The following is a 25,835-nucleotide window of genomic DNA, read 5'->3' on the forward strand; positions in this document are numbered from 1 at the left end:
GAAAATAAAGTATCATCTGTACTGGTGGTAAGATGGTTAGACTGGGTTGCTGAGAAAAGGAATATATGTCAGTTTACAATTCTGCAGTGGATCTAGGCAAAGTCAGCTACATATGTTGGCTATTGTAGAGGTTTTTATTTAATCCATGATACTACATTTCTTTTTTTTTAAAACCCTCACCCAAGGATATGTTTATTGATTTGGGAGAGAGTGAAAGGGGAAGAGAGAGAAACATTGATGTGAGGGAGAGAAACATGGATGTGAGAGAGAAATATCGATGGGTTGCCTTCCGTATGAGCCCCAACCAGGGATTGAACCTGCAACCTAACTGTGTGCCCTGAGCAGGGATCAAACCCACACCCTTTTAGTTTAGGGGACGACACTCCAACCAAGTGAGCTATACCAGCCAGGGCTAATCATTTTCATTTTAAATTAAAAACAGTTTTAAAGAAAAACTTGGTGCTAGTGAAGTGTATTTTTTAAAGTTAAAAATGTTTAATCCTTCACATAGTACCAGTTTTTGACCCTTCTATTTTAGGAGACTATGGAAGTAACTCTGTCCTCGCACCCTTGACACTATTGATATTTTGGGCTGGATAATTCTTTGTCATAGGGGCCTGTCCTGTGCATTGTAGGAGGTTTAGCAGTATCTCTGGACTCTACCCTCTAGATGACAGTAGTACTCTCCTCCTCCAGTGGTAATAACCAAAATTGTCTCCAGACATTGTCAAATGACCCTTGAGGTGCAAAATTGTTGGTGGTTGAGGACTGCTGGTGTGGAGAGCATTGCAGGTTCACACAGGCGACCACTATTGCCTCTCTTCTGACAGAAGGGGCTGCTGAAGGCAGTTATAAGAGGTGTCTTCATTCTTATTACGGAGTTTGAGTGGATACCAAAAAGGGGAAGTTTGGGAAATATAATAAGGATATCTCAGAGTCCAGGCAGTGTATCAGAGCTTTCTGAGCAACTGATAGCTGTCAGAAACTGAAGCAACTCGGTACACATTCTTTCATGCATTCAGCAAGTGTTTGATGAATACCTAACCTTTACTAGGTACTATGGTAGGCACAGGGCATTTCATGTTAAAAAAAAGAGATGTGATTGCTACTTCCTGAAAAGTAATATTTAGAGGTTGACCCAGGGATTCAGCAAAATATACAGGGGCTGGGCCAAGGGAGGTTTATGGTCGTGAGTCTGAACATTTATTATTGTATTATTGTTTATTAATTATTGTATTATTTTCCACATGCACAACTATAGATCTACTTTTGCCCACCCCTGTATATTTTTAAAAAAATATTTTATGTATAATTATAAGTAGTTTGTACACTATTGAAGGAAAAGCACCAAATGCTATGAGAATAAAAGAGGAACCTAATTTAGAGTGGAGATGCTGGAGAGGTGAGGTAGTTATTGAAAGCCTCTAAGCCTGTGTAGGATTTTAGCAGATTTGAAAAGAGACTGATTGATAAGAGTGTTCCAAATGGAGGGGATAGCATGTATTTGAAGTTTCAAGACATCAAGGTGGGAAAGATTCAGCTTTTCATGGAACTGAATGAATGACAGCTTGACTAAAGATTGAAAAAATGAAAAGGAAAAGTGGATTTAAAATAAGTGGAGATGTAGTAATGGGCCAGGTAATGCATGGCCTTGGAGGTGAAGATGTGGGATGACATCCAAAGTGCTGTGGGTAGGTGTGGAAGGGTTATACATAGGTGAGTGGCATGATTTAATTTATGTTCTAAAGTGATGATTCTGGCTGTTGTGTGGAGTATGTAGTTGGAAGGAGGCAAATGGAATTAGGGAGTCCTAGTAAGGTTGTGGTTGTGTAGCTGAAACATAGTGGTGACAATGAATGGTAATAGGTTAATGACAGTGCAGGTGGAGGGCAATGGACAGATTCCAAAGAAATTTTGAAGGGAGCATTAACAGATATTGATATTAATTTGAATATGGGTAGTAAAGAGGGACTGGTGTTCTTAGTGACTTCCAGAATTCTGGGTTGGATGATGGGCTCAGTTGCCATTACTGAGATGTGGAGCCCGGGTCTGGAGCATCTGCCAATGAAGGGGTGTAGAAGAGCAGGAGTTTAGTTACCCAAAGGAGAGAGTAGAGATGAGAGATTAAAGGTTGATAACCATCAGCATATAGGTGATAACATTGCTGAGGATGGGCATATATCTTGATGAGAACTGGATCCAAGGGTGAGCCCCGAAGAAATCTGATGTTTAGAGGTTGGATAGAAGAGGAGCAACAGGCAAAGGTGGGAAAGACACCTTACAGGTAGGAAGAAAATTACTATGACATTTGCGATGTCATAGAAATCAAGTATTATTTCAGAGGGCAGATGGATAGGGATTATGGTCAGCTATGTCTGATGTACTGAGAGTATATTAGTAAGGCTGGTTTGTTGGTGATGACCCCTGGCCTATACTTGGGGGACAAAGTTTCAGCTACTGGTGGAGATTGGGGTTCAAACAGGGAAAGAATCTTAAGACAGCTTGTTACCTGTCGGTTTAGGGCAGCTTTCCTAACACAGCCCAGAAATACTGTTCTAATGGTAAGCTCTGAGTACAGCTGGCACATTATCAGCTCTTAGAGAATGTGCCATCTACAGCAGCAAGATGCAAACATGAATGTTTATCTTCTTCTCTCTAATATTACTCTTTCCTTGGTGATAAAAATGCTTTGTACTTCAAAAATCTGTACTGTTTCAAAATATTTCAGGTTTATACAATTATATACCTTCTGTTCACTGAATATGGACATCAGAATTTGAAAATTTATATATTTGGAGTATTTGAGCAATTTTTCGAGACATCTTTTTTCGTTTTTTCCCTTTTGCTTTACCTTAGATCTAGCAAAGATACTTATTTTGTTAGTAGTGCCAGGAAGCAGGTGGTTTCCATGGTGACTGGCATAGTGAGTTTACTGTGGAAATTTCCAAGTTAATAGAGCTGCATTGCAGAAGGATGCATAAAACAGTATTCATCCAGAGATCCTAACAGTATGGACACAGAACACAGAAGTTGCAGTGGTGTGTAGGGTATGTGTTATGTTTATTTTCTTGCCTTGGGGGATTGCTAGGTTTATTTATATAGTGAGGAGGGTATGACAGCTTGAGGCATTTTAGTATAACCTGGCTTAATAAAACCAGCAATGTTTAGGCGAAAAGAAGGCAGAAATAATTTGGGAAGAAAGATACGTACAGCAGCATTTCTAGGAAATCAAGATCAAGATAAGTGAAGTAGGAGAATGTGATAATAAAATAGGAGAAAACACACTACAAATTGATTAAAGGGTTCTGATGGATGGTGGTTCTAGATAAAAGAAAATATTTGTTTATTAAAGGAAAATTATTAGGCATTGAAAAGTTTGAGGAATCAAGTTCTCTTGTCTAGGAAGAAGAAGTCTGTTAAACGTGATTAGTGAAAGACACTGAAAAGATACTTTTACTGAAAGATACAAAGATATGAGCAGTGTTAAGGAGGTTGGCTGCTGCTTTAGTATACGTATTTACCTAATAGAGTCAGGAAGGTGTTATCAGACTCCTAATTCCATTCCCTGTTGATTTGTGGGGAATTTTTAAGAAAAAGCTTAAAATGTATCTGGAGATTAAATTCTGGAAATAAAACTATAGGCTTTGGGAAAAATAGGGTTAGGGTGGATAATTGAAGTTTCTTATCTTCCAGAGATAATTATAAATTTTGAAAGAAAAGATATGAAAAATGAATTGATATAATGTAGATCATTTAAATGATACGTCATTTAGATGACTACTCAAGAGCCAAATATGGCCAGCTGCGAGTTTTTGTAAATACAGTTTTATTGGAATGTAGTCACACACTTTTGCTTCCATGGTTGCAACAAAGACTGTATGACTGGCAAATTCTCAAATATTTACTATCTTTACTAAATATTTACTATCTTACTATCTTACTGTCCCTTTACAGAAAAACTTTGCTGACTTGTGGTTTAGATGGTGTACTGGATTCCTAGGGCTGCCAACAGATTATCATAGACATGGTGGTTAAAAAAAAAAAACAGACATTTTTTCATTTGCAATTCTTAGGGGCCAGAAATCTGAAATCAATAAGTTGGCAGGGCCATGCTTCTTCCAAAGGTTCTAGAGGAGGATCCTTGCTTTCTTGCAGCAGCTGTGGTAGCTCCTAATGTTCCTTGGATTGTGGCAGTATAATTCCAATGGCTACCTCCAACTTCTTTTGGCTTTCTCCTGTGTCTCTCTGTGTATTCTGTCTTCTACTTTTGTGTCTCTTATAAGGATATATGCCATTGTATTTAGAGCCTATCCTAATCTGCAATGATCTTTTCTTGAGACTTTTATTCTAATTATATCTGTAAAGATAAGCTCACCTTCTGATCTTTTGTTGGGGAGGCTGCAATTGAGCCTGCTCCATATGGTATTGAAGACTTGGTTTTGACTTTATGGACTATATTCTAGTTAAGAACAGCTAGCTCCTGGCAAGTTTCCTTTGGAAGCCTATGAAGAATACAAGGTATATCTGGAAAAATTCCAGCTGTTGTTAATATAATGAGAATGGTTTGTGCAGCACTGATGTAACATGGCAGCCAAGGAGAGTGGACTGGAATGCGCATGCATGAACAATGATAACTTCATTATACTAGTCAGTGGGGGTGGTAGATGCACTTGAGTGAGCATGTGAATTATGTGGCTGTCACATTCTAAATGACTGAGTAGACCAATGAATCTGCATCAGATTTTGTGTTAAGCTTGAACATTCCTCCATGGAAACTCTGGTGGATGATTCAGAAGGTTGTAGCTATGGGGGCAACTGACAGCTTCATCACAACAATGTATGTTCTCATGCATCCTGTCTTATGTGAAGTTTTTTGGTGAAACATTAAATCACCCAGGTGATTCAGCCCCCCTACGGCCCATATTTGGCACCCTGAGACTTCTGGCTTTTCCCAAAACTAAAATCACCTTTGAGAGGGAAGAGATTTCCGACTGTGGATGAGATTCAGGAAGATGTGACAGGGCAGCTGGTGGTGATTGGAAGAACTGTGTGAGGTCAAGGTGCCTACTTTGAAGGGGACTGAAGCATCATTGTCTATATACAATGTTGCTTGTATTTTATATCTTCAATAAATGCCTCTTTTCCATAGGCCATGGATGGATACTTTTCGGACAGACCTTATATTCTTGGCAACAGATTTGTTGACCTGTTAGGGAGGATTTGAAATTCACTTCTCAAGGACAGGATGATACAGGCATAGTTAAACATCATAGAAGATGGTTTCTGTGATGCAAATGTAAGCTACAAGGTAGCGGCAGTACTACAATATTCACAGAAAAAAGGACTAAAAATTCACAGCAAAAGAAAAGGATGAAGAGCAGAATGCTTCCAGTCTTCATCAGTATCTCCTCAACTCCCATTCCCCCAAAACAACAAAGTAGATTTGGAATTTTAGTGAAAGGTAGTTGGCCCCCAAATAACAGAGTTTTGAGGGATTAGATTTATAACTAGATTATGACAATGAGAAATATTGGGTTGGCCAAAAAGTTCATTTAGTTTTTTTCTGTATGATGGCTCTAGTAGTGCTTAGTTGTCTTTAACTTTGTTCAAAACAATTTTGTTAGATGGTGTTGTGACAGCTGTCATTTCAGTGTGCATTTTTTAAAAAAAGATTCAAAATTGTTGAATTTTTGTGCAGCTAGCTACCTTAACATTGAAGATGGAAGAAAATACGCAACATTTTTGGTGTATTATGCTTTATCGTTTCAAGAAAGGTAAAAATGCAACTGAAACACAAAAAAGAGATTTGTGTGGTGTATAGAGAAGGTGCTGTGACTGATTGAACATGTCAAAAGTGGTTTGCGAAGTTTCTTGGTACTGTTGACATTTTGGCCAAATAATTCTTTGTTGTGGGGCTGTCTTATGCACTGAAAGATGTTTAGTAGCACCTCTGCCCCTTACCCACTGGAAGCCAATAGTGGGAGATAACCTATATGCTTAAAATATCCAAATCAATAGTTATTAGTGAAAATGAAGAATGTGTCTTTTATTTTACAGAAAAAAACTAAATGGATTTTTTGGCCAACCCAGTAGATATATGTATAGTTATATGATTTTAAATAAGTAGATTTCATAAATGAATGGAGGAGTGGCGATGTATTTAGAATGTGTACAATGGTGTTTGGAGCTGTCCTTTGAGACTTGACTGTGGTTGCAGAGCCTTTGTGTTGTTATGGGAGTGCACAGAAGAGGGCTGTGCTGTGGCCTCCACAGGAGAGGGCTGTGTGTGTTCCTCTTATCACTGTAGTGCATTTTTAAGCCATAGTAATGGTAGTAAATACCTTTGCATCCCTTGGAAATTTCATTTAGCTTATTTGGGTATATTCGGAAATGTTTAAGAAGTGATAAATGTCCATGTCGGAGACTCAGGTAGTAGACATTTTGATTCCAGTGTGGGTGCTGGAGCTGCAGGGAAAACCCTCCTCATTCTGTAATTTGAGGAATACTATCTTAAGGCCTGTATCCTCATGCACCTTAAAATGAAACCTGAAGAATTAAGTAAAAGTAGTTAGAAGTGTATTCAACTTAGGATATAAGTAGTATCAAACTAGCATAATATACTTAAAAAGAAGTTTTGGGGACTGCAGGGGACTGTAGATTGGTGTTTCCTGATTTCAGTATAGGTGAGTATAGAGGAGAAACACTAAGCCCAATCTAGGATTTTCAGATAGAGTTTGCTAAAAGACAAGACTGGATGAAGTCTGTTTCCTTTCTAAACAAATTCTCTTAGTCTGTAACTATGTATATTCTGAACACCAAATTGAGAAGTTAGGAAGTCATGGGAATGACTGCTTTCTTGAACAAAGTATTTTGTGCATTAAGTACCTTCCATGTTGAAATGTATGCTTAAGCTTAAGTAGCTTCACAGAAAGATTTGAATTCAACTACAATTAGACCTTAACTTTTTATTTGTCTATTGGCAGACATATGGACTATACACAAAGAAATAAAATGAGATAAAGTTTAAAGCATAGATTGGAATTACATTAAGCTGGTTGATTATAGTTCATACACGCTAAAATTTAAGCACTGTAAGGGGTTCAAAAATACCATAGATTTCAAGTGTGTATATTACATAGGGTGGGGCAAAAGTGAGTTTACAGTTCTTATGGAAAAATAATATAATAATCAATAAATAATAATACAAGAATAAGCTGTGTTTCTCATAAAACTATAAACCTATTTTTGCCCACCCTGTATATCAAGCACAAGTATTCCTAAATGTGTCTGTTAATAAAATTTATTTCTACAAAATCTTTTTTCCTCACTGACTTGGGATAAATTTCCCCATATAAATAATAAAAGTAAGCTTCAGAATGTAGTTCTTTCATAGTTATGTGTTTAAAAGACAGTTCATATAATAGTGCTATTACAAATTAGCTATAGATTATGAATAAATATAGTTAGGGCTTTTGGTTCTTACTTAGCTTAAGAAATAAAGTTCTGACTTTGTGAAAGCAATTTCAGATTTGTAGTAAAAAAATTACCAGTAGAAGTTTCTGCTGAAATTTGCTAAGAAGAAAGACAGTAATATGAAGCACTGAAAATTAAGACAACTTAGTGTGAAACTCTATAGGATCTCTAATAAAATAATAGCCAGAATAAAGACAAAAAATTACCTAAGGTTTCTTTAACAGCAGTCCAGCAGAGATACCTAAAGAAATGTGGCCTTTTCTGAGCTACTAGTGTGAAAGGCAGAGCATCTTCATCCCCTTTCATGCCCTCCTTCCTTGCTGGTAACTACCCAAAAATAAATGGGGGCTGGGGGTGGTGGGGGAGGGGTGGCGGTGAGGGATGGGAAGAGGGAGACAAAATGGATGCAGACACACTCTATCTGGGAATTGTGGTCATTCTGAGTAATGTTGTAGAGAAAGACTATAATAGCAATACTACACTGAGAATTATATTTTTATATTTGCTACTGTCAGTCAGGAGTGTACAGTATTAGAGAACAAGGAGATTGAGGATAGGAGAATTTGCCATTGGAGCAGTGGGTACTCTAATTGTAATATACTGAGCCCTGGACTTCTCAAACTATAGACATGTTTTGAACTATAGACATATGATAGGCAAATCCCTTTCAGATAGGAAGAGGGGCTGAGGGGCAATCTTACCTCACAACAATCTTATTGAGGTATAATTGACTAGTGTAAACTGCACATTATAAAGTGTACAATTTAAGAAGTTTTGACGTGTTTATATCCATGAAACCATCACTACTGGCAGGAAACTGAATCTATCCATCATCCCCAGAAATTTTCACCTGCCCCATCCATTGTAGTTTTTACATCTGGGTGTTTTATTTGGTTCTTTTTCATGTATTCCATGTCTTTTTAACACATTCTCTGTATTATTTAGTTTCTTGAATGTACAGAATACAATAATTAACACTGTTTTGTTGTCCTTGTCTACTGATTCTAGCACCTCAGTCATTTCTGGGTCAATTTAAATTGACTTGTTTTTCTGTTATTATGGATCATATTATCTTGCTTTTTTACATACTTGGTGATCTTAGATTGTATGCCAGAGATTGGGTGCTGGATGTTTTTCAATTCTTATAAATACTTTTGAGCTTTGTTCTTGGTTAAGTTACTGAAAATAGTTTGATCCTTTCAGGTCCTTTTTGCTTTGGTAGGTGAGATCAGACCCTTATGAGTACTTTCGTAGATTCTCTATAGATTACGGAGTTTTCCACTCTAGTGGCCAGAAACAGAATTGTATGAGTGTGGGTATTGTTCCCGCTAATCCTTTTGGGTGGTTCATTCCTCACACTGGTATAGGTTCTTGATAGGCCTGTGCTGACTCAGGAGGGACCTCTGCAAAGATTTGAGGTTCTCTTTCTGTGCAGCTCTCTCTTACCCTATACTCTGCCTTTCAAACTCCACTGTCTCGTTAAATACAATGGGAAGGTAATAGCACTCTGGAGAAATACAATGAAGGCCAAAGGGATGATAGATATGTTAATAGATGCAGAACTTGTTAGCAGTAGCAACTGCAAACCACAGCCTGGGCAAAGAATAGCCCAGAGTGTTACTCAGGAAGTAAACAAAAGAAGAAACATTTGTTCACCAAATATGTAAGAGTAATAAATCAAAACACAATTTAAAACAGTGATCTAACACTAATCACCTGTCAGATTGGCATGTAGGGAAAGGGTATTACTGAATGGGAACTGTGGGCAGGCACCCTTGCTGCTGGTGCTGCTAAATGAGTGCAGACTTGCTATGCAGTGTTACAGTAACAGCACAGGCCGTGTGGTGACTAATATGTCAAAATATGTTAAGTGATGTCTATAAGCAATAGGTATGATATGTCATTTCATAGCCTATACACATAATACAGAAAGATACAAAGGATATATGAAATTGTTAAATAGTGATTTTCTCTGGATTATGATTGATTTTTTAAAAATTTATCTTCTACCTGTGTAGCTTTTTTTTTTAAGATTTTATTTATTTATTTTGAGAGAGGGAAGGGAGGGAGATAGAGAGAGAGGGAGAGGGAGAGAGAGAAACATCAATGTGAGGTTGCTGGGGATTCTGGCCTGCAACCCAGGAATGTACCCTGGCTGGAAATTGAACCTGGGACACTTTGGTTCCCAGCCCGTGCTCAATCCACTGAGCTACGCCAGCCAGGGCTTAACCAGTGTAGCTTTAAGAGGGATTTAGGATTGGGTAATCTGGTTGTAAAATGAGGTTCAAGTATTTGTCCTGCTGCTGAATTTGCACAGCAAAATGATATATTTAGTCAGAGTAGGGGTGGGGGTGGAGGGTGGGATACAAGCTATCCCAGGTAACCTTAGCTTTGCCTCTTTATTTCTTTGAAAAAACAAGTGCACCCACCTGTATACAAAGCCCCAGGTAGCTTTATTAGACACATTAGAAAGAAATAAAGCTTTTCTCAGTGTCCAGTCTGATTAATGTTCTAGAACATCATGTTCTTTGGTGTTTTTGGAATCTGTAGGATTTCAGAAATTTATGGATTAGTCTGGGTCAATGGAAGGACAGCAATTAAAGTACTCTAGCAATGATTTAATGTTAAACAGTAAATGGACAAATTGTTCAGTTCTGTCCAGAAGATCAGTTATCAAAGAAAGTGCTCAGGAAGCACTTCAGTGCAAACAGAATCAAAAATAATAGTTTTCAGGTAACAAGATAATTCCCTGATTTCAAAAAATAATTTCTGTACATTGAATTGTACTTTAATGAGGCCTGTATTATATGGACTCAAGCTGTATATTAAGTGTGCTACCTACAATTTTGCTCGTTATGTAAATGTTGCATTTATCAACACATTTCAGTTTTTTGGGATGCCTATAGCATCAATCTCTCTCTCTCCTCCCCCAACCCCCTACTTCTCCCCCTGTCCCCCTTTCTTAGAGAAAGAGCAAGGGGGCTGGAGAATAGCCTCATCTGACTCCCATACAGGCCCTTGCATGGCCACTCCCTTAGGCATTAAGCCCTTAAGACAGTGAGGATCTGACCCACATCAAATAATCTTAGGAACAAAGCCTCGGGTCTGTTGACCACAGAGACAGAGTTTTGGGCAAACTAGAGATAAATAGTGTTGTGTTTCAGCTCCAGGCCCAGGAAGACAGTAAGTCCAGGTGGGGCTACACCATGACTGACATCAGGGCCAGCTGTGGTGACTAATGACTCCCCTAGCACTGATCAATCAATAGAGACAATAACCCTGAAAGGACTGACCTGGAGAGCTGATGCATAGTCTATTGAGATTCTTCCCTGGGACCTCCCTTAAGATCCCTGCCTTTAGTGAGCAGATGAAAACCTTTAGGAGGAGGACCCAGCTCTCTCTCCCTCTTCCTCCTACTCCCTCCCTGCCTCCCTCTCCCCACCTATCTCCCCTCTCATTCCCTCTCCTTTCCTCCCTCTCACTCTCTTCCTCCCTCTCTTCCCCTTCCTCTCTCTCTCAAATAAAACATAAATAAGTAAGTAAATAAATAAATACTGTTCTTTAATTTTCTGCTCCTTTATTTTGAATAAATGATTTCCATTCTCAAGGGCCTCAAAGGTGGCTGGAATTCCAGTCATCAAGGCAGCAAGAAGCAGAAAGGGGAAAAAGGATAAAAAGACCTTTCTTCTAGCCAAGTCAGCTCCTTTTCAGTACTACATTTGTATTACTGCCTCTAACTTCAGGGGAATTTGGCATCTTAGTCTGCTTGGGTTGCCATGACAAAATGCCACAGACTGGGCAGAAATTGATTTCTCACGGTTTTGGAGGCTGGAAGGACCAAGGTGCTGACAAGGTAGGTTTCATTCTGAGGTTTCTTCTCTTGGCTTATGGGTGATAGCCATCTCACTTGGTGCTCACATGACCTCTTTGTGCAGGTGAGGGTCGGGGAGAGGCTCTCCTGTTTGAGCAACTCTCCCTGTCTTTTCTTGTAAAGGCATGGGTCCTATCAGATGCAGGCTCCATCCTTAGGACTTCATTTTATCTTAATTACCTCCTATAGGCCCTGTCTCCAGTATTCACAATGGGGGTTAGGGCTTTCACAGGAAATTTGGCAGTGTTGGGGGGTGGGGCACAATTCAGACTGTAGCAGATGGGAAGGGTAGCAGTTGGGTGTATTGTTACCCCAAATACAAGATCCTAGGGAAAAGAAGAGGAGCATGGATATTTGATAGTAATCACCACAGGCTTGTGGCCGAGTTTCCCAGGCTGATAACCAAGGGCTTGGGGTTGGAGCCCTACAGAATGATCATTGAAGAAAGGTAAGGTTAACCTATGCAAAATTATGCATAGGACATTATGAAAGGAAACCTGAGGAATATTTAGGAATTATTTCTGATAAAATACAGTTCCTCTTCTTAAGAAAATGATAACCCAAAGAGAAGTTGGGGAAGTACAACTGTAGGTAAATAACTATCAGCAGGTAAGGGCAACCTACAGTTGCTGCTGGTTTTTACTTTTCCCCTATCTTCTCAGTGAGTATATTTTCTACTATTCATATCTTTTTTTCCCCTAGGACTTGTATGTAGTTTAGGACAGAAATTGTATCTTAGGACAGAAATTACATTTAGCAGACTGCACATGATCCTGTTGCCCTTGAGAGAGACTCTTGGTGAACCACTTTCAGAAAAAGTTCACCAGGACCTTAAAGCTCCAGGTATAACTCAGTTTCAGTGCATTTCTACAAGGGGACTACGGGGAACCAGTTATAGGGTCTATTACATAGCTATGAAACTCTTGGAGCCTGGAAGATCTTAGGTCACATTGAAGGTATTTTTCTCTCTGAACTCTAGGAATTGCATAATTGCATTTAGTTTTATTACTTTCCAGTACTTGGTAAAACTTTTTAAAAAATGTATGGATCCTGGTTATATGGAAGTCTAGTTAAGAAGCCTCCTTTCAATTTGTGTTTGGGACCAGTTGAGAGAGATGCAGGAGCCAGACAGAAATGTAGCTCATTTCTGAGGGCAGAATAATTGACTAACTCCCTCTGCCCTTGAGTAAGTGGACTTACCCACCCCATGAGTCTTTCTTAGAGAGCCATTCACACCCTCTCTGTAGGCCCGCTAGCTTTGAAAGAGAAGAATTGAACTGAGTATCTTCATTTCTTCCTCCATATTCACTGATCAATCAATAAAGGGCTCAGATGAGAGACCAGATTCTTCTGCATGGGAAGATGAGATATGGAAGAATAAGTGTTCCCTTAAGCAATTGGAAGAGGTTACCCCTAAAATCTTTGATATATCCCATTCACTTATATGGCATCCCTTTATAAAGATAGGACTTGTAGTCTTTGAAAAGGAACATGAAGATATTAACCCATGGGACATACACTGAGTCTAGTAGTCAGTAAATCTGGTGGTAAGATACTCCATGTATATGAATTGTTTTTTCAAATTTGATTCAAATTAATCAATAAAGTTTATTGATTTTTTCCCTAGATTTTAATTCTTATTGTTGGTATCTGTAGATTTCACCAAAGTTTATATTGCTATTAAAATTCTACTTACATTTATTTTTTACATAGGAGAGAATATCTTAATGGTAATTTCAGTCTATATCTAAATAGCATCCCTGATGTTAATATCAATCCAAAAATGCATGCTGTTTGAGATACTGTATTCAAGAGATACACTATTTAATTCAGTTTTGTGATCTTAGGCATTAAAAATGTTAGTGTGTAGCTGATTTTTTTTAAACTGGAATGTGTATCATTGGATAGTTTAATTACAAGTCCTGTTATAACAAAAACAACTGAAACTTGTTTTCATATTAAAGACCTTTAAATCCGAAGGAGAATTTTACTCATTTTTCTATGGTCTTTTTTCCTACTGGACTTTTTTGTGGAGAAGATGTGATAGGGGCTGGGATTGTATTTCTGTCTCAGACTTGAGTTAGTTTGAAACTCAGAACCTTTACCCCCTTCTTTGTTCCCTGAGTGGACCAATAAAAACCAAAACAACACTGGTGGGATGTCTCGGTTAAGACTTGCCCATGTAGAGTACTTAACACACGTTTTAGAAGGAATATGAGTAAATACAAGTTCATAGGCAGAACTTATTTACTGATAGGGCAGTGGCATTGAGGATAACTTTTAGGTTTATGGAGTTGAGTTGAATTTTCAGGCAAGAAATGAATAATAAAACAACTAGGAATTCCTGATACTGTGTACTATAAAGAAGTAACACTTCAATCTTGTTCGACAGATTTGCATTAAGATGAAAAACTGTAACTAAGATTTTGGCTACTTAGTACAGTTGCCTCAGTGATTGACTGCTAGGGTTTAACAGTGAAGGTTTGGGGCAGCTGTCCTGGGAGAGTCCCTAGAGCACTGTGTGTGTGTCTGTGCACAGCCCTTCTCTGAAGAACTAACATCATGGTTGGACTGACATTTAGAGCAATGGTGTAAAATTGATTTAGTATCACTAAGAAGATTGCCAGCCCAGTATTATTGAAGGCTCTGTGAATATGCCCTGGTGACATCCCACAGCATATTTTTCTGTGGTGTTCATAACTCTTTTCCTGTCTAAATGAAAAGATGGAACTCTGGGTAGTAATCACATTCTCCTATTCATCTTTTATTTTTAGCAGCTTTATTGAGATGTAATTCATATACCATACAACTCACCCATTTAAACTGTAAAGTTTAGTTGCTTTTAGTTTAGTCAGAGTTGTGCATCTGTTAACCTTGCTCAATTTTTGACCATTTTCATTAGTTCAAGTAGGTAACCTGCATCCCTTAGCTGTCAATCTTTCTTCACCTTGAAAAAGAAAAAAAAAGGACCTTCTCTAGAAACCATACAGCAGGCTAGATCATAAGCTAAACTATCAGCCAAGATATTCCATAATTCTAAAACTCAATCTTTAATAGATATATTATAGCTGCTTTTCTGTGATTTCTATGTAGTAATGAAATATTTGTTTGCTGTCTTAGGAATGCTAGCACTAAATGCTCTGTAACACAATGGGATCATGAGAGGGATAGCCTTTGCCTTATTTTATTGGTTAGAAGCAAGTTACAGGTCCCATCCATACTTGGAGAGAAGCTTACGCAAGGATGTGCACACTGAGGAAGCAGGGGTCACAGGGACCCTCCTAGAGCCTCTCTGCTACAGCCCTTGAATTAGTGGAGACTTAAAAAATGTTGCTTCCAATTTACACCTAATTTTAATTACCTTTGTTCTGCTCCCTCAGTTGTAGGCTTGTACTGTATATTTCATAGAAATGGTGTTTACTTGCCACTGTTCATAGAATAATAATCATTACAAGTAGTGAAACTTCTTTATGTCAGAATAATTCCTGGCTTAATTTGTCTACTTTGTGAAAAAGATTACTGAGCAAATTCATCACTGGGCTTGATTTCCATCTTCAAAAGCCACTGATTTCTGGGCTTCTGTGACTCTAGGTTCTAGTGTATACGTAATGTTGGTGAAAGTATTGTGTAAAGTGGAAAGAACCTATATGAATGAAAGCTGGTATTATGACATTAATATTATTATTTGATAATCTGGCATTTGGAATGCTACTTCATTAAGTTGTTGTTTAGACAAAGTATATTAATCTTTGAATTACAATCTTGAATTTTGGCTATTACTTATTTTTTCACCTGGAAGAGATACTATTTTTGTGTGTGTGTGTGGTATAATTGACATCATATTTATTTTAGGTGTACAACTTAATGATTAAATATTTCTGTATATTGTGAAATTATCACCACAGTAATCCTAGTTAATGTCCATCAGCACATATAGCTACAAATTTGTGTGTGATGGGAACTTTAAAGATCTATGTTCTCAGCCACTTTCAGTTACACAATGCAAGTCACCATATTGTACATTACATTCCCCAGGACTTGCTTATTTTATAACTGGAAGTTTGTACCTTTTGACCACTAGTATACATGGCTGTTCTGGGGGAGCACTTTTAAAATTCAAATATTTTGCAAACTTTAAATATAGCTATAAAACCCAAAAATATCTGAGAAACATTCATAAATTTTGGAAGAAGAAAGATAAAGGACCAATCACGTAAGCTTTTACTTGTATCACCAGACCAGATTTTAAAAAAGATCCTAATCATTTAATATGAAATTGAAAAAATATAGATGATATTCAGTGGAATGTTTTTCTTTATATGTGTTTCACTCATTTGATACAGTTTATTCCTACACTTTGTGTGCGTATGAGTGTGAGAGAGAAAAAGAGGACATTGATTTTATATTTTTCTTTAGATTTGCTTTTTTATAAAGTATGGTTGGAAGTTAATATGTTGATCTCAGTTGGAATTTTGGAGATGATATTTTTATTTAGTGAAAATCTGTAATGAGTGAGCACATTTTTCCATAAACCATCTGTTTTCATCCCATTGCTTTATCTTTTGAACAAGGGCTAAAAGTTTCAAATTTGAGAAGCATGGGACAGTCTTCCCCTTAGATCCAGCTGACTATTCATTTTCCTATTTACCCCCACCTCAGCATGGCATTCATGTGAACAGGGCAGTACACTGAGATGCTGGGTCCCACAAATCTTGCCAGAATCACCTAGGAATCTTTAAAAATACACTATTTTCTGCCTTTTGTCCCTAGATATTCTGATTTAATTGCTATGGGATTTAAACAATCTGCAGATGATTCTAGTGTGCAGCAACATTTGTGAACAGCTGTGCTGGGGGTGAGGACCTGGAATAGTGTTGGGTAAGGTAGGATAAGAGTTTTCTGGAAATGGGCTTTATAGCTCCTAGGATTCCACCTTTAATAATGCATTTTGCAAAGTTGAAAAAGATCTTATATTTGGAAATCAAAACTGGTTTGTAGAATTAGTTTCTTCAATAAATGAAAATTGGTTTGATGAATCCCATTAAAGCTGCGTTTATCGATTACCTAAATTTAGGCCTTTCTGAAGTCAGTGTGCAAAAAATCAAGTTGATACAGATAAAAAACTCCCCAGATCTGGAAGTCAGACTGTTTTAGCAAATTATGAGAAAACCAATTTCCTACACATTAATCAATGTTACTAAAATAAAAAATTAAAAACCTATTTAAAATGTGGAAATTGCTTCCTAATATTTTAACAGAGAGAGACTGAGAACACACAGCATTGAGTCATCAGGAAAACTGAAGATCTCCCCCGAGCAACACTGGGATTTCACTGCAGAGGACTTGAAAGACCTTGGAGAAATTGGACGAGGAGCTTATGGTTCTGTCAACAAAATGGTCCACAAACCAAGTGGACAAATAATGGCAGTTAAAGTAGGTGAAGCCCATAATTATTTTTGGTGCTTTAATCCATTAGGTGCAATTTCTTGGTGTGGTAATACTGTTACTGATCTGTTTTTACTTTTCTGGTAAATATGGGTGTTTATAAAACTGTTTCTCTGAGTTCTTTGTGGCTGTTTTGTGTAGAGGTTGTCTTACTAGTGGCACATTTTCTCTCTCTCTGGAACCATGAGTGTATGAAGTACGTTCACTGTACTTTTGGCATGATGCATTAACATGTTTTATACTTCAGGCCCTTCCACTGCCAAGGTGAGTTCAGGCCAGGTGGCTGCATCCCTGGGAGCAGGGCAGTGCTGCACTGAGCCAGGCGGGGAGCTGGAAGAAGAGGCAGCACACTGGGTTGGGCAGGGTGCGGGGCTAGGGCTAACAGCAGTCTTACTGAAGGTTTCCTGGAAACCACACACATGCTGTTGCCACTAACCTCAACCTTACTCGGTCCTGACCGGCTCGGCTTCTGTTTGTTTATTTCATCTCCACTCAGTACTGCCCTGTTCCCTGGTTGGAAAGTTGTACTGAAATGCATACCTTGTGATAATGCTGTCACATTCTGTCCTTATTGTAAGTGTCATGCCATTTGACGTGTTCATTTAAAAACAAAAATCAAAAATGGCCAGATACAGAGGTTGGCCCACACAGACTGTACCTGGCAGGCTTATGTTGGTACCTGTAAAGAACTACTGGTTTCTATCCAACTTTTAATAGGCCCCTGTAATTGTAATTTGTTCAGATGTTTAATGAATATTTGCTCTGTATAAAATATTTTAGGAAAATTAACAGTTGGGGTGAGGGGAAATTTAAAGAGAACAAGAAAAAGAGATTTAGATACTGTCATTAAACTTAAAACTCTTAGAGTAATAAATAATGTCCCAGTTTGCAAGAATTGAGAATGAGTTTGCAGACAATCTATAACCATCTTCCAGTTAACACCCCCCCCCCCATTTTGAAAATTTATCAAAGGAGCCTCAGTTTCTTACTTGATTTTGGGGCATGGATTCATATCATATAATATAAAAGACTACCTGTGTTGAAGTTTATTGTGAGCAAAATGTTACTATTTAGCCTCCTTCATTGTTGAGCATTTCTATTTCTTGGGTCATATGAAACTAATGAGAAATTACTCGTGGGAAAATTTGATTCTCTGTATGGAGTCTTAATCTTGTTTTTGGTCATATTCTTTTACAATGTGATGAGAACTATAGACATTTTTTTAGGAAGATGAATATATGTATGAAATTTTGCATATAACCCATAGACCTCTAAAGATGAAGATGCTAAGGCCTTTGCTCTGGAATATGTGTTGAAATAAAATGTTTTTATTAGAATGTGAATTACTTCTCTTTTCATTTTGTGCCACTGCTGTGTAAGTACAGAGTCATTTCATTTAGACTCTCCTGGATGTGCGTTGCATTGGTTCATGACACTTTTACTTAGCTGGGTCTTAAGGAAAATCTGTCCTACATAACCGAAGTTCTAACTTTCTCCCCCAGTACTAGGGAAAGTCCTTTGAAGTAATTATGTTCAGTTCTTTTCAGTTTGTGCTATGTGTGCTTTACTGTGTTAATCAACATTGTAATCTGTTTTAGTTATCTGAATTAGCCATCATTAATAGGTTTTAAAGGTAAATAAAGAAGGTACTTCATCTTGACATTTAAAAAGTTTTTCTTAATTTGATAACATTTGGAACTGTATAATGCTTACTCAAGTTTTTAAGGAATTTGAAAGTAAAAATAGGAAATTGCCATTTGTAATTTGACCTTATTTTGAAAGCCTCTGTTTAATGCTATTAAAAATCACAACTCTTCAGAAATACTTATAAGGTTGTCTTGGGATTTACAGATTGGTAATAGTCACATTTATACTTACTATCTGATACTGTCTATCTTTAGCACCTTGAATTCTTGAGCAAGCATGATAGTTTAGCATGAAGGTGGTAATATGGTATATTAATCAACATATATATGGGATGTGCTTGATTCCATTTTGATGACTGATATGTGCCATCTACTATAAATTTTAAAATATATTTATTGTTGGTCTCTTTGAAAAAGCTTAGCCTTTCATCACACGAACAATAGTTAGTTCCCTCATTTAGGTACAGAAACCAGCTTGACAAGGACAAATATGTAGAAGCAATGTGTAATTAAGGAGTTCGATTTGATATTATACATGTAGAAAGCAAATTATTGAGCACCCACTGTGTTTAGCTCTGAAATTAGGACTGTAGAGATTTAAATGAACTAATGGGACAATGATTCACAGTCCTGTGAGTTTTCTATTTCTGTTGGTGAAATGAGAAATACACTTGAAGTAGCGCTATACTAGTGTTTAATATGTACTTTGGGACTCTAGAAGGAGTACTGTATTAAATATTAAGCTTATCCTGAATTATCAAGATTTACTTGCACTATTTGTACAGAATTAAACTGTATATTAGCCTGATATTTAAATAATTATTATTTCTAATTTTTAGTTTTGAGGGAGCCCTTCCCCAAGTTTATTTAACCAAATAGAAGAAATGTTTGAAAAGATGACTTCTTAGTTACTAGAAATAATTATCTCCAAGAGTTAATTTGAAAATTGGTTAAGATATAGTATATCAGATTCAATAACATAACATTGTGAGAGTTATACTTATGATAATTTTTTGACCACTGGCCTGAGGACAGTCCTTAAGTTGCCAGTGAGGTTCTATGGTAGCACCAGAGATGGTGGAAAATTTTAACCCTTCAGTTTTAATTGCACAGCCCTGAGGAAATGGGCCTTACTCATCTGTAAGGGGTAGTTGGACTACTAGTTTGTCTAACTCTGCCTGAATGACGGGGTCATAGGGCTGCTGAGGGCAAGCTCATTGTTTCCCCAGGGTCTTCCAAAGCTGAGGAAGGACAACCTTCGACTCTGGCTGGGTACCTCAGACTTTGGTCAGCATCCTCTGCAAATAACATGCAGTGCCCATTTTGCATGATAGTGGGGTAACCACTGAGTGAAAACTTTAGACATGTACAGTGACTGTCCTCTAAGTAAAGTAGATGCCTGGTTAGCCCACTGGTAGGGCTAATCATAAAAAAAGTCCCAGATTCAGAACAAATGTTTGAAGAAGCACTCAGGATTGGGTTTTTGAGCTAGGATTAGAAACACACAGGAGAGTTAAGTCCACAGATGATCAGACTCAGAATGTCACAGTAAATCCAGAGACACAGGAGTTCAGAGAAAATAGCTGAGATGCCATAGTGCAGGCCCATGGGTTGGAAGTGAGTGGAGTGACAAAGACATTGCTAACATGGGGAGGAATGATCTGTACCTTCAAGTCCCGACCATGTGTCCCCACCTGACCCTGCCTGCAGAGTCCATCTGGTTTGCCTAGACTACCAGCTTCCCTGTTGTCTTCCAACAGATTTATGTCCAGACTGATTTCTTGAAGGTATGCATGCCCTGTTCCTATCTATGGGCTCTGAGGGAAAAAAAACCAGGGTAGAGTAGAAGAGAATGAAAACGAGAGGCATAAGGGAATGAAATTGCTGTCACTAAAGATGGAAGGCAATGAAGTTGTTATTGGAGGGTTAATGCTGGAATAAAACTGTCATCTCATCGGAGAATGGAACTAATATTGGGCAGGTAGGTGGGGATAGCAAGGTGTTATGTTAAGGTTGTCGCCATTGATCATTATGATGAGCTTTTAGTCTTCCACTTGCAAAGTAATCTGGGTTAACCAGAAAAACAAATTGGCTGTTTGAGGTTAGATGCTCGGGCCAGACTGAGTTAGTGATGTGACCCTGTACTGAAGGGTTTCGGGTATTGTCCCTTTCTTGGTGATCTGCCTAACTTGTCTTGTTTCTTCAACATTCAGTGTTTTTTTCTCTTCCAACTCTCCTGTTGCATTGATTTGAGTGTTCCCGATCTCTGGCTGTAACCTGACTTCCATTCCTGCATCCCTACTTCTCTTTGGTATTTGGATCTTGATTTGAGTGTCCTTGACCTGGAATTGCCATCTCGGTTAACCCCTGGGTCTTCTGGGAAGGATCAGAGCCCTACGTCTGACAGGGTCAGCCTCCCCACAGTCCAGCCCATCCCTGAGGAGACTGAGGTTTCATTGGCTCATTAGGAAGGCCTCCTTGGTATAGAGGGTACTGCATGTAGGGGAGGACAAGGCTCTACACAGAATGGCTTGGCGTGTTTTCCCTGCTGCTGGTGGAGCCTTGTCATTTCTGTCACAAGTTCTTACTGAGTAATTTTGGTAGGGATTGTAATATTAGAGAAGGTTCATTTTAGTATTTAAACATTGGTCTTGCACATTGTTCTGAAAGCACTGGAATGATAGTTGATAGGATGGCCTTAAATTGGAAATGCTTTCTTCTGATAGTAAAGAGTGTTTTGTTAGGCAATTATGCTGCATTTCAAAAGGCTACACAGTGCTAGTGTTTGATTATCCAGATCACTTGTGGGATGCACATTCATGACTATCTCGTTTTAAATTCAGACTGATTCCAGTGTCTTATGCTTTCATTTGGCTAGATTATATGGCTTAATTAAGAAATACATGGTTGATTGAGCCATATTATTTTATGCTTCTTAATGTTGCTTAAATGTTGTGTTGTTGCAAATGAAAGTGTAAGTGGGTCACTTCCAGGAGTGGACAGATCGCAAAGATGTGTCAGGGCTCCCCTTTAGTCAGCCTTGGTTTTGAACTCAGGTCCCTTGTGGAGTTGGGGTTGGAATTCCTAGTATACATGTATTTCTTTTGCTGTTGTTCTTAGTGGTTTTCATTGTGGGTTTATGTAGTTAACAGAATTATATGAACACCCCAGTAAATAAAACAGACAAAATTAGTATGATTCTGGTTGATGTAAGGGATGGGAGGGGGGAGACCTGCCTACTGCTATTGGAAGTCCATGGGGCGTGACCTCTGAGGAAACCTTTGGGGTCCAAGTGGGACAGTTTGGAAATGGCTGCTCTCGGTGAACTTTAATCAACTGTGATGTGTTTCTGAACATTTTGACACCTAGTTTCTGAAACTCTCTACCAGCATTTGGTTGATTTGACTCAACTGTGACATACTACCATGTCCCAGGTTACATAGTTACTTGGAGGAAAACATGTCTTACCACACCTTACTCAAAATGAGGGTTATCTGAACCAATATTTTGTATACCTCTTGCACATTTTTGTATCATTCTCTGCTGTCTTGTGATCATGCCTCTGAGATTGGTTATACATCAGATTTTTACTTATTGCACTTTATTGTTGTGGGTACTGAAGTAACAGTCTGTCATTTTTGATCTGTATGTAGGCCCTCAAAAATTTTAATGCTAAGATTAACATTGTGTCCTTTACATGTGGATGATGTAATAAGTAAGGAGGAAGAAAATGATATCACCCTTATCATGATATACAAGCTTGTCCCATTAACTTTGTGCTCAGGGCAGCTCTTCCCATGATATAATATTGCATATGTTTTTAGAACTAATCTTCCAGGCTCTCTGATAATGCATAGCAGAAGATATGGAATTAATTGGGCCTCAGTATTCTCAGACGAATGGGAGGTACTACTATTAATTAACTAATTTGAGTAAGATACAATTGAGAATTCACTAAATTGATTCTAAAGATGGATGGTTTTGCAGTTAAGATTTAGTATTCTTTCTTCCCGTCTTAGTAAAAGCACATGTTGTCATAATTTCAAACAATCCATTTAACAGACACTACTTGTTACTCTTTGACGTGAAAACCATTTTTGCACCTATGATCGGCATTCCAAATACTTTGCTTTTTTTATTGTTTATTTTGGCTACTGTCACCATCTGCTTGGAACTTATTAGTGATGATGTTGTGAAATGTCATGGGCATTCTTGTTTGTGATTTACTTAAAAGACTCCTTAGCAGGTAAGGATGAAACTGTGAATCTTGATGTTGAAATAAGGAAAGTAAAAATGTCTAAGGTCTCCTGCAGCCCAGAGGAAGGTGATAGCAAAGTGATGTTCTGTGGTGGTTTCTGGGGTTTTCCAGATTTGCATTCGAGCAAAATTCTGGACTTTCCTGCTCTGAAAGCAGTTTGTCTGTTTGTACAGATCAGAATGTTAGGATGCAAGGGGACCCTTAGGGATATGAGTATAATCCTTGCTCTTTTATCCCCTACATCATTAAGTTGATCCAAAGTCAGCCGCTAACTGGCGATGGACTCCCCTTCATATTTTATTTAAAGACAGTAACCTTAGAAGGGGCCCTTAGCAAGGAATACTTAATGAACAAGGGTGCATTTATAGCAAAAAAGTATTGGTATTTGTATATCCCAGAAGATAAATACATTTTCAAAATATCATTTTTATAACTATATCAATTAAAGTAAATCTTGTTCTTTTTCATCTTTTTATTTTTAAAGCAAATACTGTCAGACTTTCACTACATCACTTTTTTATTTTCTTTGGAGAGGAGTTCTACCTGAGATCCCATGTGATAAGTTCACTCATGTACTGGTTCTAGGATTTCCATGTGGGTGATATTTATCAGTGTCACTTGGGACCAAAGATCAACACAGGGAGCTTTTGATTTCATTCTTGCCCCGTCAGTGGTTATTCCGGCGTCATACCATTTGACGAGACATTTGACAATTACTTGAAATGTAGAATACAAATACTTACAGAGCCTTAGGCGATGATAGGTACTTACAAAAAGTAATGTGCCACAAACACTGAGATACAAGTTTTATCTATGTGTAAGTGATAGCAGATCCCACATAACTTTGCTGAAAAGTAAATACCTTCTGGTGTTCTGATTGGGTTGGTGATATATTGAAAACAACACTTGGCATTGCTAATGGCCAAAATACTAATAGCTTGCATTATTTTATCCCACATCAAATTGTTTTCATCAATGCCTAGAATAATTTTTAAAGCCATACATTGAGTTTCTACATAATTATTGAATCCATCACCTTGCTGGGTTTCATTGTATCTGTGCTCTAATTTCTGATTGGGGAACTCACCCCTCTTTCACGTTTGCAGCTAAAGATAAACATGTGCAGCAGGTATATGAGTCACTTACCTTACTTGGGCCCTATAAAGAACTGACGAGAATTTAGAAATCTTATCTGCTAGGGCTAGTGGGCATGCCCTTCCACATTAATTTTCCTGTTTCCTCTGTTCCCCACATTGCATCCCCCCATATATTTTCTCCATTTCAAAACAGAAACAAAAAAAGAATATCAGAAATGACAGATGTTTTGTGAGCATATTTTACTCTGTTGCTATTTTCAAGTCTGTCTTTCTAAAGTCAGTTCCTGGGCTCTTCAGGTCCTGATCCTTGATACCTTTGCAGATAAGTTCTATCTTTTTTGCCTGGAATACTCAGATTATAGGAACTAATGTCTGTCACACACACTGTGGAAATATGTTCTTGTTTTTAATCAAGAACATATATGACACATCATCAGTCTTTACTCTGAGTCTTTCAAGTGTATGATGACTTGATTTTCCCCTTCTCTAAGCAGGAATGGTAGCAGGTGACTCAGAGGGTCTTCTCCATGCACATATTGTTCACAAGATACAGCTCATCTTCTGCCTAAACTTTTAGCTTGAGTTGGTAAGGAGAAAAGCTCTCGGTTGGTGACAGTCAGGAGTTCTTACTTCAGGAGACTCAGACTGGGGTCATTTCCAGGCCAGCCAGGTGCTTTGGTTTATGCCTGGCATCTCTAGCAACTGAGAATTGACATGGAGAATTGTCTTTGAGAATTTTGACATGGAGATGGGTTTGCTCCGAATCAGAGTGGGTGGCAAGGACTGCTTCCAGAATCCAGTAGGACCTTATTTAGCCCCTAGGCACAATGTTCTTGGTGACCTGCTTCTGAGGACCTTTCTATGAGAATTTCTTACTTTGCTTCCTTGAAAGCTGGCCCCTTGAAAGCCATTGTGTTGTCAGCCTTTCTTCCTTTCCTTTGCCACAGTTGAGCCATCGTAGCCTTACCCCATAATAGCTGTTGGGTCATCACTAAAGTGTATTCTTTCCCTTTATCCCTTCTTCCTGTCTCTCTTTACCCTGAAAAATAAATTTACAAAAGGAAGACAAAAAAAAATGATAGTAGTGCTATTAGACTCCATAGGAAGGGGTCACATCAGTTGCTTTGAGAGCATAATGCTGTCTATTTCCACCCATCCTCCTTGCTTCCCTTTCTCTGCCTTTCCCACCCCCAGTCCCAATCCTTCACTGAACTTGTTTTGATAGTTCTCCCAATCCCTTTCCATTATAACAATGTGTCTTAATCTTTGAGGCCAAGTATAAACTGTCAACATTTAAATTTCCTAGTGACTTTTAGCTGCCACGTTGCACAGAACTTTCAACAACTTCTTAGCATTTTTTATATGATTGGAAGTCTTTCCACAGCGGACATTGCTGTGCTTTGTGTATGAGATAGAAGAGGATCAGAGGACAATTTCTAACTTAAATTTTGAAGTTAGACCCTTGGTACTTGTTAACTTTGTATCATTGCAGCTTAATCCATACAAATTACTAGTAACTGAATTTGTGGCTGTTCAGCCAAAGGCATGAGTTGGAGTGGCTGCTTTAGAAAAGGGAAGTACTTTGGAACTGTGTATAACCCTAAAAGTCATAAAACTGAAAACTGGGAATTTAATTGATCATTGTTCCTGTATCTCTAAGTGACTTTTAATTGGAGTAAATGTTGGCATTGCTGACCTGTAGCTACATGCTGTTTTTATTGGCATTAACCTACTTTTAAAACTTTATTAGGAGTATAAGGCAACCTTGAATACAGATTTGGACAATAGTTGAAAAAAATTTTTTAGCTCCAAGTGTATAAATTTCTTCACTATGGAAAACTGCTTATATGTGTAGACTAGTAATTCTTGTTTTGATTTTAAGTGTTTTCTCTACATATGTTCCTAATAAAGTAAAACTTATAATAATTTTAAATTACTTTATTGTTGGCTAAGCAATGTGGGTTGATTTTCAAAAAATGTAGTCTAATTTGTCCCAAGAGCATGTACGTAATTACTTAAGCTAGGTTCATAAAATAGAGGCAAGT

At 38.0% G+C, this 25,835-nt stretch overlaps 1 protein-coding gene across 2 annotated transcripts in view; it reads left to right on the top strand.

Annotated features, from left to right (window-relative positions):
• Positions 1-25,835, top strand: part of MAP2K4 (mitogen-activated protein kinase kinase 4) — a 113,210-nt gene that overhangs the window by 38,769 nt on the left and 48,606 nt on the right. For both annotated transcript variants that reach the window (XM_045824491.1, XM_045824492.1), the window contains one exon: positions 16,603-16,777. In XM_045824491.1, the coding sequence (XP_045680447.1) occupies positions 16,603-16,777 (175 nt within the window). The remainder of the gene's footprint in view (positions 1-16,602; positions 16,778-25,835) is intronic.

This window comes from Phyllostomus hastatus, unplaced genomic scaffold (assembly GCF_019186645.2).
Source record: "Phyllostomus hastatus isolate PE091 unplaced genomic scaffold, TTU_PhHast_1.1 phas_scaffold_55, whole genome shotgun sequence".
Taxonomy (NCBI): Eukaryota; Metazoa; Chordata; class Mammalia; order Chiroptera; family Phyllostomidae; genus Phyllostomus; species Phyllostomus hastatus.